Below are 15,865 nucleotides of genomic sequence, written 5' to 3' on the forward strand. Positions count from 1 at the left end.
AATAATCAAATTCAGAACTTGAATATTCAACTGCAATGTCTGCTCATGAACGCTTCAAACTCGGTACTTCTTTCCCAATTCCATAAAATTCAACACTTAGAAAGTGACAAAAAACTTTAAAATAGGTAGTTGAAACAAACCACAGCTAATTTTCATAGTGGACTGTATAGATGACCCACGCTGAACTGTCCCGCCAAACTCAATGACAGGGGGGCGCTACCATCGTTCAACTATATGGTTTCCAACATGGCAAAAATCGGAACTAGCGATTCGGTATTGACGGTGGCGCCCCACTGTCAATGTCATGCACAGGACAGTTCAGTATTTTGGAACTATACTATACGATAAACATGTCAGTCAATTTGACAACCTTTGTCGGAAACATTATTCAATGAAAATATTGTCCGAACCCTTAGTATTTCTCTTCGACAAATACTTTAACACATTGTGAACCACTTTTCTTTCACGACTATAAAAATATTTTAGCAATTTAATTCACAAAATCAATTGCGCACATCTAAAATAAAGTTTGTTTACACTTTGACAGCAATAGACTGACATGCAAGGTGACATGTCAATGAAGTTTTCAGTTACTGTTGCCATTAAAAGAAATTAGTACCATTAGTTTTCCGCAACATGGCGAGGGTTTTTATGTTCCTGGTCAGGCTATAGTAGGAAGGATCTATAATATTAGTAGAACCTCCATGCTCTCGACATGTCAACATTTTTTTGACATGTTTTTGATAATTGTGTAGTATGTGTAGGGCAAAACACGCGCGCTGGAGACTCGGTCTTTACTTGACTTGATTTAGTTTTCTCGTCAAAAAAAAAATATCTTCTTCGCTAAATCTAATCACTACGAACTGTCCCATTTTGTTTTTTTTTGTTTGGATGGACTGTCCCATTTTTTTTTATTCATCACTAATAACAAACGTCAATGTCACTTTTTCATCAACTTGTTTTCAAGCAGTTGTTTTTAAACTTTTGTTAATTATTGTCATTAATGTAGTTAGTTATTTGCAACTTTAATAAAAACAAAATAATGAACATGAACTCACTGGAAGAAATATTACCCTCGAGATTGTTTGAAATATTAGATAGAAACGGGATTTGTTCAATAAAACAAATAATTCTGCTTTCTATTTGGGATATCAAGAAATTTACAAATTTACCCACAGAAGATATAAAACTATTAAAAAATATTGTAAGTGAATATTTAATGCCTAAATGTACAACATGCGATAAATTAATAAATCAAGAAAAGTATAATAAAAAAGTTACAACAGGATGTCTGGCAATAGATAAAATTTTGAAAGGTGGTTTCCGCAGAGGCACTATCACAGAGATTTATGGGGAAAGTAGTTCCGGAAAAACACAAATTGGAATTCAGACTGCTGCCTATAATTGGCATGAAGGGTGTGTGTATATCTGTACTGAAGACTTATTTCCCATTAAAAGATTTGAACAAATAAAGAATAACCTTCCTAACTATGATCCCACTGTGGATTATGGGAAACATATTTTTGTTGAACATATTACTGAACCACAAGACTTATTATCATGCATTAGAGTACGCCTTCCAACCTTGCTGTCCAGAAATAAAATATGTTTGATTGTCATAGATTCCGTTGCTGCTCCGTTTCGAGTTGAATATAGTAACTATATTCACAGAGCTAATGAATTGAGAGAATTAGCCATTTTATTGACAAATTTGGCACAAGAACATAATTTAGCCATTCTTTGTATTAATCAAGTGACTGCAGCATTTAAAGAAGATTTTGATGTGATGCCATCATTGGGTCTAGCTTGGTCAAACATGATAAGTTCTAGATTATGGTTAAAGAAGACAACAACCAATGTAAAATCCACTGAAGAAGCATCTGTAATTGGTGAGAGTTACCTTCGTGAACTATCTGTAGACTTTGTGCCTGATCTGCCATGTTCTATGGCAAGAGTTATTATAACACAAAAGGGTATTCATGAATTCAGTTAAGATTTTAAAAATATGTTACTATACATACATATATTCCTAGTGAGATAGTAATAAATCGCTTCCGTATAACTATGTTACGGTATATAATTATATCCCTAGGGTAAAGTTGCACCCGCGATGGAAATTTTAATCTGTTAGCTTTTAAAATATCATATTAAAATTTTTGTTAATTAATATAAAGTAAACATATTAAAATGTAGTCTTTCATAGACTAATTTAATTAAAAATAATTTTTATTTATCTGCATATGTACCGCATTTAGGTGGCGTCCATTAATTACGTGAGACGTTTAGGGGGGTGAGGGGGTCAAGAAAAATCTCACTAAATCTCACGTAGGGGAGAGGGGGGGGGGGGGTCTCGACTCTCGACAAATATCACGTAATTTTTTTCAGCAAGAAAACTGGGTTATTAAATAAATTAAAAAAAAAATTTAAAAAATTTAAGATGTTTATGATAAATTATTAAATTTTTCATTCTAAACCGTCTAACAATAAATAACTTAGAAGAAACAGTTAGGGCTAGCGGCGCAGTGTAAAATGTCTAAGGATATTATTATTATTATTAGTTTATTTTAATATCAAATCCTAATCGAAGCTTAAATATTACCCATTTACATTGCAAATATGTATTTTAAGGAATCTCACGTGAGATTGTGGGGAGGGGGAGGGGGTCTAGAAAAATCTCACCAAGGGGGGCGGGGGGGTTGAAAAATTGCAAAAAATGTCTCACGTAATTAATGGACGCCCCCTTACCTGCACATCTCCCCGTGATCGCAATTCGTACCTGATCGATGTGACGTCACGGCCGCCAGATGCGCAGTGAACTCGACCTAGGCCCCGATTGCCCTAAAAATTTTCATCTACATCGCGATTGGACGACGAAACGAAAATCAGCTTTTTGACAAATCCGTATCGCGGAATCGTTTTAACAGATTAGTTAGTTCAAAGGTTCAATCGAAGCTGAAACGTATTCGGAACTACGCCTTTACGTAAAAGCCGACAGAAAGCTACTTTTTCCACAGAATACATAATAGTAGCAACAGAAATTGCACTCCTTTGTGTAGGATCAGATGCCGGCATTTTAACGGTAATAATAATAATGCAAAATATCTAACGCACATGGTGCATTCGAAATCGCACCTTACTACTACGCTCACAAGAGCGCTATTTTTTTGTGTTCGAATTGATCTACCTCACAGCTCAAGCGTCAGGGTTGTATAAGCAAAGTAAAATAAATAAAAACTTAATTTTAAGAAGCATTTATTGTATTTACGATTGGTAAACTTTAATCTAGTGGTGTTTGTATAATCGTACCATCTCTAAAGTACCTATTAATTTAACTTTATGCTATTAATAAACTTCAGTGTTGCGATAATTCGAAATTGGACAAACAGTTTTAAAAGGTGTAGTGTCGGAAAATAGACACGGTAAAGTAAAAGTTAATGTTTTTATTAGGTAAAATATTTTTTTTTTCTACAGTTTTTTGTCATAAGTATTTCAAAATTATTTAAAAAGTGTAATTTTTTAATTATTTAAATCACTACAATTAATTATTATTTCTAAATATTACGATTTCCATTAAAGAAGAATAACAGTGCTGTTGGAACAATAAACCTTGATTGCAACGATGATCGACCGAGCGTGTATAGAAATACGCGTGTGCTCACAGGCGCGTCACGGCGCGTGGCGGCCCTGACCGATTTGCAACTTGAAGTTGTCGCGCGCTGTAGGTAATGAGGATCAGTACTGTTGTAGAAAATTCAATAAAACTAGTATCTACGTTAATCTTTAAGACATAAGAAAGATATATCTTTTGAATTATCCAAATCGGACCATTACTTACGAAGATATTAAGTAATAAACATAGGCCGTTTTTGCCGCTAAAAGTCAACGTACGCAGGGCCGCGTGACGTCACTATATCCGAATCGAGCGCAGCCGGCGTACTATTGGGATGGAAAATATTTTTTTCCAGCTAAACTATCAGTTTTAGAAAAAAACTTTTAATAACATTTATTCATCAAAATAAATTAACCTATCGACCAGTTTTTTTAAATATAAAAATTGTGAAAAATAAGTATCGCTATGTCCAAAAACCACATTTTCATATGCGGAGACGCGGTTGGGGTGAGTGTAACTTAAAGATTGTTTGTATTGAACATAATAAAATAATACATAATATGATGCTAATACCCAGTTTCTGGCATGGGGGGGGGGGGGGGGGATAAGTCATACCCAGCTTATAGCCTGGGGGGAGGGGCAAGCCTTACCCAGCTTCTGGCCTTGGTGGGAGGGGGGGAGAGGCAAGTCATACCCAGTTTCTATGGGCTGGGGGGAGGGGCTAGCCTTACCCAGCTTCTGGCCTGGGGGAGGGGGGGGTCAAGTCATACCCAGTTTCTGGCCTGGGGGGGGGGGGGGGATGTAATACCCAGCTTCTGGCCGAGGGGGAGTCATACCCAGCTTATGCTTATGGGCTGGGGGGAGGGGCTAGTCTTACCCAGCTTCTGGCCTGGGGGGGGGGGGGGGGGGAATCATGCCCAACTTCGAGGCTAAGATTAAATAGATTTGAATGGAGCAGCTGTCCTTTCCTGCAGCAGGTGGCCCGCCCATGGGAACGGCGAATAGATAGGTAGGTACGTAGGTTTAACTCAGAAAAACCGGCCAAGTGCGAGTCGGACTCGCGCGCCGAGGGTTCCGTACCATTGATTTATGAAATTAAAATTATGTATTATTTTTTATTTAAGTTATTAGTATGAAAGATTACGCGGTAATAAGCGGTTTACGATTTACGAGGTATTAAAAAAAACTACTTACTAGATCTCGTTCAAAACAATTTTCGTTGGTAGTTTTTATAGTAATGTACATCATAATATGTTTTTTAAATTTTTCATTTTCTTATTTTAAAAGTTAGAGGGGGGGGGGGGGGGGACCAACTTTTTTCCACTTTGGAAGCGTCTGTCACGCAAACTATTCGGTTTAGAAAAAAAGTATTTTAGAAACCTCGATATCATTTTTGAAGACCTATCCATAGATACCCCACACGTATGTGTTTGACGAAAAAAAATTTTTGAGTTTCAGTTCTAAGTATGGGGAGCCCCCAATATTTATTATTATTTTTTTAAATTTGCATCAAAATCTTAATGCGGTTCACAGAATACATCTACTAACCAAGTTTCAACAGTATAGCTCTTATAGTTTCGGAAAAAAATGGCTGTGACATACGGACGGACAGACAGACATGACGAATCTATAAGGGTTCCGTTTTTTGCCATTTGGCTACGGAACCCTAAAAAAACTAAATAACAGGTAGGTATTGCGTGTACATCGAAATGATCTTCATAGCAATGTCTTGTAGCCTAGGCAGAGTGTATCTGCCCCAGCTATACCTTATTGTTAGAAGTAAATAAATTAATACCTATACATTTTTATATTTTTCTTGGAAGAAGATATGACTCTAACAACACTTATGAACACTTTATTTGAATAAATCGCCAAATATACCACCGCGGAGACCCCAATCGCGTCTCTGCGTTCCATTGAATCGTATGAGCGTATGGATTTTTTGCGTTATTTTTCATAATTTCTATTTTTAAAAATTACCTATCGATAGCTTACTTTATTCTGATGAATAAATGTCATTACAAGTTTTTCTCTAAAACTGATAGTTTGGCTAGAAAAAAAGTATTTTCTATCCACGCAGTACGCCGCAGCGTTCGGATCGGATATAATGACGTCATCGTCCCCGCGCCGGGCGGTCAGTGAACTTTTTTAGTAATTTGGCCATAACTTCGTCAATTTTTGTCGTAGAACAAAAATTTTTGGACTGTGTATTAAGGATTTCTTAGCCCTATAAATCTGCATTCACAGCTAAAAATCGAAATGATCCTCATTATCTCGGCCGGCATAGGCGAGTGACGGAGGCCTGCTTTTTCTCAAACGCAAGTCAAACGCATTACGAACATTTGCTGTGTTTTAGTAATTTTAGTTTCTAAAATAAGGTATTCAAACTTTTAATGGAAAGTGCATAAATCTGTTGTTCCTTTTTTGTCAGTTTTTGTTAACGCGTTGTAGGTAGGTACCTACATCAGTTTAGTGTGTTTACCTCAACTTTCGTTGGGCGACCTACCAGTGGGTCTAGATAAAGTGCACATTATAATCGCAAAGCCTTAGTCGAAAAGCCTTTTTTTGTATGAAGTTATGAGTATGACGGATTTGATTTTCGGATAACTTGTAATTTGTTTTTAAATCACATTTAGGTAATAATAATACCTAATTATCTTAGCTAATTATATGAAAGAAAGAAATGGTATTTTTTTTATGTTTTACCACTTTAGGAAGGAAGGAACATAAATCTCACCTTTTCTTAAGATCCAAAAAGTCAACATTTTCACAAGTTTTTAATTTGAAGTTTATTTTAACTATGCTTTTACTAATTTTCCACGCGGCTGATAACACGAAATATAGTGCGATTTAAAAATTTCTGGAAACGAAAACGATTTATACCTTATCTAGGACTATAGGTGTACCAGACCAGAATATCATTTTTCATACACATATCTAAAATGTAAGTAGTATAGGTAATACTACTTATTCGTACTTATGTTCATTAATATTAAAGTCATAAATAAAAATTAAACAGTATCAAGATCGTTTAATCCAATTTCCCCAGTGTTGCACTCAACAAAGTTTGGTACACCATTGTACTATTATAATACATTTCATATACTATAATACCTACCTAACTATTATCCTTAAACTATTGTCTTCGAATATCGGCAGCCCAACATTGGGGTGGGCCCGGTTCTGTAGGGCCTACTTGTTTCTGCCTACTTACTCTATGATTACTGTGATGATTACCATGGCAACGTTTGTGTATAAACAATGATGAATGTCAATTTCACGAGCCCAAAGTACCTAAAATATTGTGTCTTGGGATATTAATTCAAAAATATGTGCAATGGAAAAAGAATTAGACCCGGTGGTGATAAAAACTACACAAAGTGCCCTTGGCAAATATGTGAAGCGTCCTCCTTTAACGGAAAAACTTTTAAGAAAACCACCGTTTAGATTTTTGCATGATATTGTAACATGCGTAAGTATTGATTTTATTATCTCACTTCACTGCTGTTCTTATCTTATTAAGTGAATGTACTTATTAATTACTATAACTAAAAAAACCTACCTAGCTAGGCTATAATTTACTGGGTCATTATTGCCCAACAATAATTTTAGTTATACGAATTTTTGCTCGCCAGGTTTTGAAAACAACAGGATTCTTTGAAGGTCTATTCGATGAAGAGGAGTTGGTATCCGAAAATGTAAAAGACAGGGAACATAAAATTGTGTTCCTTAACAAAGTAATTACTGTAGTGAGTGAGTACAAACAGATATAAACGTTTACCACTTAAAGTACCTACCTACTCTACATTTTTTTAATTTAACGAAAAAAAAAATATTTTAGGTTGGACTACAGGAAAACCTCTGTCAGTAAAACCCTCAAAAATTGTAGCAGGTCAAGAAGCAGAAAAAACGAATGAATTGCTGCAATGCATAGCACTTGCACTTGATAAAAAATTGACGTCTAATGAAGCAGTAAAAAAGTTTAAAGAAGGCACGAAAACAGCTAAAGCTGACGAGAAGAAATCGAAAGATTCTACAAGATCTGTGAAAAAATCTACAGATACTAATAAATTGACTTCGAAAAGTAACGAGAAATTAACGAGCCAAAAAAAGGAGTCAAATAGTCGATCTACAACTAAACTTGAAAATGACAAAACAAGTAATAAAACAAAAGGAAAAGAAAGGATTATACTAAAAAATGAATCGCCCCCAAGAAAGACGTCGCAACAATCAAAACAGAATTTATCTAAGAGAGCTTCTTTAGAGAAAAGACAGTCGGAAAATAATGATATCGATGTGAAACCAGAACCAACAAAATTGGTGGTGGTTGCAGACAATGAATCTGTAGCTAGAAATGAAATACCTCGAATTTTAAAAGACGGTGAATTAAGTAATGAAACACTATCTAATACAGATCAAAACACAACACACATTGACCTTCTTTCTGAGCGTGAAGAGCCCAACCTTAATAGCTCATATACGATCGTCGATAATGGTTTAAACTCTTCACTGTCTTCTCAAGATTTAATGGATACCGAAAATATGAAGTCCCAGAACCAGGAAGAAAATTTGAATGGCGAAAATATCGTATCTGTTAATGAAGAACCACAAATAATCAGTGAAGATACAGCAATTAATACCATAATAAAACCGATAAGCTATGAGGATGAGAAACAAAACAAAACTGAAAATTCCGGAAATGGAAACAAGGCAAATTTTATTAAGGAAAATGAAAGTCATGATAATTATCCAATAACTAAGTCTCCTAGTAAAATTAAAAATGTTGCTAGGCCATTAAGTGTCCGGCCATCGTCTTCAAGGCCTGGCGCCCCTCGGCCAAGAGATAAACATGAGAACATTTTAGTCGAAGCTGAAAATATTATGGTGGGGAAAGTAAACATAATAGCAGAAAACGCGCCAAATGAAGAGGTAGGTACCCTAAGCCTAGATGATTTCCCAAAAAAGAAACAATTTATTTTAGAAAATTTAAGTCTGTGTAATACCTACTTTAATCATTACAGGAAGAAGACAACAGTATCATTATTGTGGAACAGGAAAATCCCTCAGAAATAGCACAAGATGAACAGGAACAAATGCAATCTTCATTGAATGAGCATGGTCGTCTAGTGCAGCAAATACTAGATTCACAAAAAGAATATTCGCAAATGAGTGGGAAAACAGAAATCGTATGTAAAACTTATTGTTTAACAGTTGTTTTCAAACCCGCCTTCAAAGTAATCATCGTGGCTTAGGTAGCCTCAAAAATAGAATAGTATTTATTAAGAATATGATCGAATCTCATTTTAATCTTATTTTAATAGGAATGGCAGTTTGGGGCAAAGAAAGCTAGAGATGCTTTGAACAAGGAAATAGAGCAGCTAAGGTTTGATATTCAAGCCTTGTCCAGAGTTGCTAACCCGTTAGGTAAACTTTTGGACCACATACAGGAGGATGTTGAAGTAATGCGACAGGAACTGCATCAGTGGACTAAAACATACGAAGAAACTTCGAAAGAATTATCTGTACAGAAAGCGTTAGTACCTTACCATGCCTACTACATTATAATTGAAATAATTTCGTTTCTTTATTCTTTTGGTAACTTGTTTGATAAATGGAATCGGAAGCTTATTAACACTTCTTTCCCAGGATTTATCCTAGTTTAGAGAGCGTCCGGGCGGGGGGTTTTATTTGTTGTCTGGGTATAAAAACCTTAAGTCTTCGGCCAATTCTGGGTGCAACTGAGGTTAATTTATAAAAATCCCGTTAACTTATCCGGGTTCTGGGCTTCAAAATCCGGAGATTTCACGCATCTTATCCTGGTTGTCAAATTTTTGAAATGGCAACCCTAAACCCTTTGATGGGGCAAGTCAATGGGGATGTGGAGTAAAACATTTACTTAATTACTATGTTCTCCTATAGCTAGGTACTTCTAAATAAAATGCATACTGTACACAATATAAATTAGTTGGTATAATCCACGACTCTAAAAGTCCGGTCGCCGAGTAGATATAATTTCGTACAATGACCCCAACCCCAAGCTACCCATCCTTATCGCTCGCGCGTAATTACGAAATTCTATCTGAGCCCCGATTACGGTAACTTTTAACGTTTCCAATCCAGACACGCTTCTCGATTCTGCGATACGATTGGTCGTTCAACAGCGTACGTTAGCTGTTTTGACCAATCGTATCGCAGAATCGATGAAGCGCGTCTGGATTGTAGACGTTAAAAGTTACCGTAATCGGGGCTCTGCTCGGCCACTGGACAGTCTCCTAAGCATGTAAGTATACAGGGTGTTAGGTAAATGGGTATATGAGCCGACACTAGCCCATGTTAACATGGGCATATAAATGGTATGGTGAAGTCAGTTTGATATCATCATTTTATTTTTTTTAATTTTCATACAAAATAAATTTTATAAAATCCGATTTGTATGAATATTAAAATAATTAAAATAAAGATGTCAATTTTCTGACTTCACCATACCATTTATATGCCCATGTTAACATGGGCTAGTGTCGGCTCATATACCCATTTACCTAACACCCTGTAGACATTTACGCACATTTCTTTTGTTTTTTTTTTTATAACGGATGATTACTTTTTTATGTTTCAGATTAAATGAAGAATCTCTTTTCCCCCTGTATGCAAAAGTGAAGCAGCTACACGCTGACATAACAGAAAAACATGATAAGATCAATGATTTAAAAATAATCATACATAAAAATTCACTAAGAGTAGAAAAACTTTTAGAAAATGGAAATGTGCAATAATATCTAGATCTAGAATGTATTTTTTACAAATTGTGTAAAACCATTAAATCTAATATTACTTTACCTTATATTATTTTTGTTTGCAAGTCAAAACACCTTTTTGGTGGGTCGCAGCTAGTTGCCCTCGTTAGCGTCACTTCTACAGTCAGCGTCAAATAGTTCGTGACACATAATGGGCAACTGGGAATGTGAGTTAGGAACAGTTAGGAATAAACGGATAAACAGATCTCCCCACTGTGTATGTACTTGACAGTTTTTAATATCAGAGATTGGGCCCATTTTTGTAAATAAATTCCCAGTTGTCCCCAGTGGGAGCAACCACTCTATTATAATGATACCAACCAAATGTAACATATCTATAATATTAACAGAGTAGGTAATGTAACTGACAAGAGAAACACAATTTTACTAGCATTTTACTGAACCTACATTGCACCACACCACAAGTGTAGGTACTTTTGTAACAAAGTATAATACCTATTTATATATGACGGAGCAGCAACTGCATAATAGGTACCTAATTCTTAATATTTTCCAAAAGAAATTAATAATGTAATAGAAAATGGGTAATCACAAATTAATAAAACCAACAGATAAAGAGATCACATTTCATTAGATATATTAAAAATAAAAACTTATGGTTTAAAATTATATTATGTATAAAATAATAGCAATTTAATGCAAGATTCATTGAAAATAATTGTAAACCAAGTCATAGTCAGTAAAGTAATCATTCAACCAATGGTTGTTCATTGATATGATGTTCAGGTAATTACCATCTCATTAAAATATATCATAATCATACCTGTTTGTCTGGTTTTACAAACATTTCAATCTAAATTAAAGGCTTAATTAAAGAGAACTATAACTAATACATAATGGTTTACATAATTAACTGGTTAATTGATAATTATTATTGAATCGTGCCCGCCGTTGTCCTTTCAAGAGATTTGCTGCTTGTTCAATGCGCATTACCAATCTGTGCTGATTTTCCAATCTTTCCAGGCAATTTTTGCAGATTGTTTTGGGCAATGGATCCGAACGGGACACCTGTAATAAATAGAATTAAAGTTACACCTATGACTAACTATGAAAGTTAAAAAAGTAAACAATAATATTGAAATTGAAATACAAACATTTATTGAGAGATATCTATTGATCTTCTCGGAGATACATAAACGTATACCCTCTTCTCCGTAGATATGAAGTACGACTCGATGCATTTCCGAACAAAGCCTGCATATAAATCCAGTGAGTACTCCTCTGTCTAGACTTCCCATGATGCTTGCAATTAATTAGCGAAAGTTCACAAAAACCTTAAAATTTCGACTTTTACAAACAAAATCACTCGCGTAAATACATTTTACGTCAGAAAAAAAAGTCAAAATATTGACAGGTCAGACATGACAGATATCGTAATGTCGTAATTAAGGCCAAAGATTATATAAATATTTGAAGCCGCTCTTTAAGGCTCTATTTAAAGCCGGGTCTTCTCCAAACAAAAACGTCAACATTCAACAATATTGCCTACGAAAAATGTTGACAAATATGTTTTTCTTGATTGTGTAGGGCAAAACACGCTGGAGACTGCTTATAGCAAGGCTGCTCAACTCCAGGCCCGCGGGCTACAGTGTGGCCCCCAAAATAATTTTAAGTGGCCCGCGCATGTACAGTTTGAAAAAAAAACGCACCAAATAAAAAATCCCGCCGAGCACAGTACAAACTTTAAGATCTCTCTGAAGTTAGCTGTCAAAAATGTAGGTGGCCCGTCGATAAACAATTAGCTGACAACTACACAAACAAACATCTGTCAGCTGATTGCCTATATTGCGGCCATGTTGTTTTCCTAAATCATGTATGTACCGTGCACGTTTATTTTGAAGTTACGCCAAGTCCATGGTATATACGTCAGTGGCCCACATTGTCAGTGTTGTGTCATGTATTACTTTTCTCTATGGTTGTGTCACTCGCAGCAGTCGAACTTTTTTGACGTTGATTTGTGTGTGATCGCGAAAACAACATGCTTTTTTGGCTTATTTTTTGGTAAAAAAAGAACGATTTAGAACTAAAACCTGACTAGAACAGTGTTTGTCCGTGCATACACAAATATCTACAATGCCCAAATTAGATCAGAGACCCAAAGTTATATTGGAGGAGTTCCGAGTGAAGGTGATGATCAGAAATCTGTTTTACTTACCCTTACCTACATCTAAAAGTTACCTGCCTTTTTGTGATTTGATTTTCTGTGCATAATATAAAATGGCATAGGTATAGATTTTTACAGAGGGTTTCCTTTTAAAATTTTAAAGATAATGGTCCAAACCGCATCAAACTGCACCTTGGTGTCTAGTCGTTTTGCAAATCTACACAAAGCTTTGCTGTATTAATTACCAAACACAGTAAATTTAAGATTTAAAAAACATGCATAAATGTATATTTTAATGATCCTAAATAAATTTGAATGTGACTACTATAGGTTATAGTATAACCTCAAAATATGATATTATTATTCTAGGATTATTTTTTGCTGAATGAACTCGGTTTTACAGGCGAAAACTAACTTTTGTTTTTCAGAATGCTCCCAACGATTATGGAATGGCTGATGAAAAATGGAATTTCAAAAAATTTGCAAAAAATATGCGCATAGTGGTTGTGCGGATGGATAATTTTACAATGGAATTTGATTTAATTGGTGTTCAACCTGCGTTCGCCAATGCATTTAGAAGATTAATGCTAAGTGAAGTGCCAAGCATGGCAATTGAAAAAGTTATGATTAAAAATAACACTTCTATAATACAAGATGAAGTTCTGGCTCACCGACTTGGGCTAATACCCCTGAAAGCAGACCCTAGGTTATTTGAGTATAGACCTGAAGGTGAATAGTTGATATATTACTATTTTTATAATGTTATGTTGGGTAGCATATTTTTATAGTCTACTCTTTCACTGGTTTAAACTATTTTATCCTGTAGGTATTTTATTAAGCTTATTTTAATAATTTTAAATATTTTACAGGTGCAACAGTTGGCACTGAATTTGACACATTGGAGTTTTCTTTAAAAGTAAGGTGTTCAAACAATAAATCACAACCAAAAGACTCTTTTAGACCAGAAGATTTATATGAAAATCATAGTGGTGAGTATAAAAAAATATACAGAAAAACATATCAATATTACTTTATGGAATGTTATTTAAAAGATTTGGTTAAATATTTAAGTTTTTATATTAAAGGTTTTATAATTTAACTATTTATATATTACGTTTTTTTTTTTCAGTATATTCATCACAAATGAAGTGGTGCCCTCTTGGCAACCAAGCGTCTGTCCACAAGGAGGCAGAGGTGGGCCCGGTTCACGGAGACATTCTCATATCAAAAATGAGGCCAGGCCATGAACTTGATTTGCAATTAGTAGCAGTAAAAGGCATTGGAAAGGACCATGCCAAATTTTCACCAGTTGGTAAGAAATGCTCTTTTGTTAATTAAATTATTGGGTCCATTTAAAAGAACGAACAAGTACATGATTTATCTATACTTATAATAAATCTGTAGAGAGGTCAATTCTGTACATGAAATATATTTTCAAAATAACTATCAGGGGGTGATTAGTGATCGATACTGATGCCAAAAATGCAATCAGTAAAATTTTTGTCTGTCTGTCTGTCTGTCTGTATGTTCCTTATAGAAACAAAAACCACTTGACGGATTTTAACGAAACTTGGTACAATTATTCTTCATACTCCTGGGCAGGTTATAGGATACTTAGGAATTCCCACGGGAACGGGAATTAGCGGGAAAATCCTTTTGTACGAAAAATCTAAACCGCTTAAGTTAAACGCTTGAAATTAGGCATGCAGGTACCTTAGTAAACTTAAAGCTTAGTTACAACAGGATATTGCAAAATTCCCATGGGAACGGGAGTTAGTGGGAAAAAACATTTGTATGAAAAAATCTAAACCGCGTAAGATATACTCTTGAAATTTGGCATGCAGGTACCTTAGTAAACTTAAAGCTTAGTTGCAACAGGATATTGCAAAATTCCCACGGGAACGGGAGTTAGCGGGAAAAAACATTTGTATGAAAAAATCTAAGCCGCGTAAGATAGACTCTTAAAATTTGGCATGCAGGTACCTTAGTAAACTTAAAGCTTAGTTACAACAGGATATTGCAAAAATCTCACGGGAACGGGAGTTAGCGTGAAAAAACATTTGTATGAAAAAATCTGAACCGCGTAAGATAGATGAAGGGGGGGGGGGGGGGGTAAAACGAGATCCACGCGCACGAAGTCGCGGGCGGCCGCTAGTGAAATAAATAAGATTAGCACAGCCTAAATTATCGAAATATATTTTTTCAAAGTGCCTTCATTCACTAGCTTGTGTGTTGCTTGCTATAACAAAACCACCTATAATGATTCTAACATTAACCAAAATTTTCTCAAGCATAAGTTATTAGGATTAACAACAATAGGTAACTCTATGTGTGTTATAGAATGCTGTTTGTTTTCCTAACAATAAAATAAACAAATAAATAAAAACATTTAAAATTAAAATCTTGTGTTCTTATTACTGATAACAATAATAATTTTACTTCCAGCAACTGCTTCATACCGTTTATTGCCTGAAATCACACTCACCCGAGATGTGACCGGTGGTGAGGCGACTCTGCTACAAACCTGCTTCTCCCCTGGTGTTATTGGAATTGATTCGGATGGTCGAGCATTTGTGCAGGAGGCACGCTATGACACATGCAGCAGAAACGTATACAGATATGATGAAATCAAGGATTCTGTCATACTAAGCAGGATAAGGGATCATTTTATATGTATGTATAAAAATATTTTTGCTACTAATAATTATTTACATTTTGAAAGCGATTTTCGTTCAAAAATATGTTTCATTCTCTTTCAGTTAATGTGGAGTCCGTGGGAGCAATGCCACCTAATGTAATATTTGTTGAAGCTGTTAAAATTTTAAGAGATAAGTGTAAGTCCTTATTAGACGAATTAAACACTTTATAAAATGATAAGTACTTACTTGTTTTAATTCTGGTAATTTTAAGTTAAAAAATAACAAGTACGGGTGACGGCGTAACGAATGAACCATACGTTTTTGTTGTAATAAGTGCGATATACAACGAAAATGTATACTTTAATATGCTGTCAACTATGCTCCATCCTATATCGTTGCCTCGTTTGGTACCTACTTTACGCGTGCGAAAAATCATTAGCACGCACGCAATTACATTGAATAATTGAACATCATTTTGTAATTCATATTCTTTTGTAAAAAAAGTGCTATACTGTTGTAATTAAAAGTTAATTAGATTCAATTATGTACAAAATTTCTCGTAATATTGGAGAATTTCCTTCTGTCAAAGAACAGGCTACACTTAGTTTGAAAGCCCTTGCTAATTTTTAATTACCCACTTTTACCAATTTCAGTTTTAAGGTCAGGGTTTGTTTTAATAGATTATCTCTGCCAGAGG

General features: G+C 35.0%; 2 protein-coding genes across 4 annotated transcripts; both read left to right on the plus strand.

Annotated features, from left to right (window-relative positions):
- The first annotated feature begins 971 nt into the window (after window positions 1-971).
- LOC135080561 (TRAF3-interacting protein 1) lies at window positions 972-10,451 on the plus strand. Of its 2 annotated transcripts, XM_063975218.1 has the most exons (7): window positions 1,158-1,204; window positions 6,770-7,082; window positions 7,246-7,363; window positions 7,452-8,539; window positions 8,632-8,796; window positions 8,932-9,143; window positions 10,227-10,451. In XM_063975218.1, the coding sequence occupies exons 2-7, from the start codon at window positions 6,948-6,950 to the stop codon at window positions 10,381-10,383; spliced, it is 1,875 nt and encodes a 624-aa protein (XP_063831288.1). In that variant the 5' UTR covers window positions 1,158-1,204; window positions 6,770-6,947; the 3' UTR covers window positions 10,384-10,451. The 2 variants fall into 2 exon arrangements, with proteins under 2 accessions (XP_063831287.1, XP_063831288.1); XM_063975217.1 differs by lacking the exon at window positions 6,770-7,082 and having other exon boundaries at window positions 972-1,204.
- A 1,898-nt stretch (window positions 10,452-12,349) lies between these two features.
- LOC135080562 (DNA-directed RNA polymerases I and III subunit RPAC1) lies at window positions 12,350-15,409 on the plus strand. Of its 2 annotated transcripts, none has more exons than XM_063975219.1 (6): window positions 12,350-12,552; window positions 12,958-13,258; window positions 13,399-13,518; window positions 13,659-13,841; window positions 14,975-15,202; window positions 15,289-15,409. In XM_063975219.1, exons 1-6 carry the CDS (start codon window positions 12,499-12,501, stop codon window positions 15,396-15,398), a joined length of 996 nt encoding a protein of 331 aa, XP_063831289.1. In that variant the 5' UTR covers window positions 12,350-12,498; the 3' UTR covers window positions 15,399-15,409. The 2 variants fall into 2 exon arrangements, with proteins under 2 accessions (XP_063831289.1, XP_063831290.1); XM_063975220.1 differs by lacking the exon at window positions 12,350-12,552 and adding an exon at window positions 12,562-12,651.
- The last annotated feature ends 456 nt before the right edge of the window (window positions 15,410-15,865 follow it).

This window comes from Ostrinia nubilalis, chromosome 18 (assembly GCF_963855985.1).
Source record: "Ostrinia nubilalis chromosome 18, ilOstNubi1.1, whole genome shotgun sequence".
Lineage (NCBI taxonomy): Eukaryota > Metazoa > Arthropoda > Insecta > Lepidoptera > Crambidae > Ostrinia > Ostrinia nubilalis.

Bases quoted from the DNA above. Each gene is read 5' to 3' on its own strand.
- LOC135080561 (XM_063975217.1), top strand. From the start codon at position 1,043: ATGAACATGAACTCACTGGAAGAAATATTACCCTCGAGATTGTTTGAA. The intron at 1,205-7,245 runs GTAAGTGAATAT...TTTGCTCGCCAG, and splicing joins TAAAACTATTAAAAAATATT to GTTTTGAAAACAACAGGATT. The intron at 9,144-10,226 runs GTTAGTACCTTA...TTTATGTTTCAG, and splicing joins GAATTATCTGTACAGAAAGC to ATTAAATGAAGAATCTCTTT.
- LOC135080562 (XM_063975219.1), top strand. From the start codon at position 12,499: ATGCCCAAATTAGATCAGAGACCCAAAGTTATATTGGAGGAGTTCCGA. The intron at 13,519-13,658 runs GTGAGTATAAAA...TTTTTTTTTCAG, and splicing joins TTTATATGAAAATCATAGTG to TATATTCATCACAAATGAAG. The intron at 15,203-15,288 runs GTATGTATAAAA...ATTCTCTTTCAG, and splicing joins GATAAGGGATCATTTTATAT to TTAATGTGGAGTCCGTGGGA.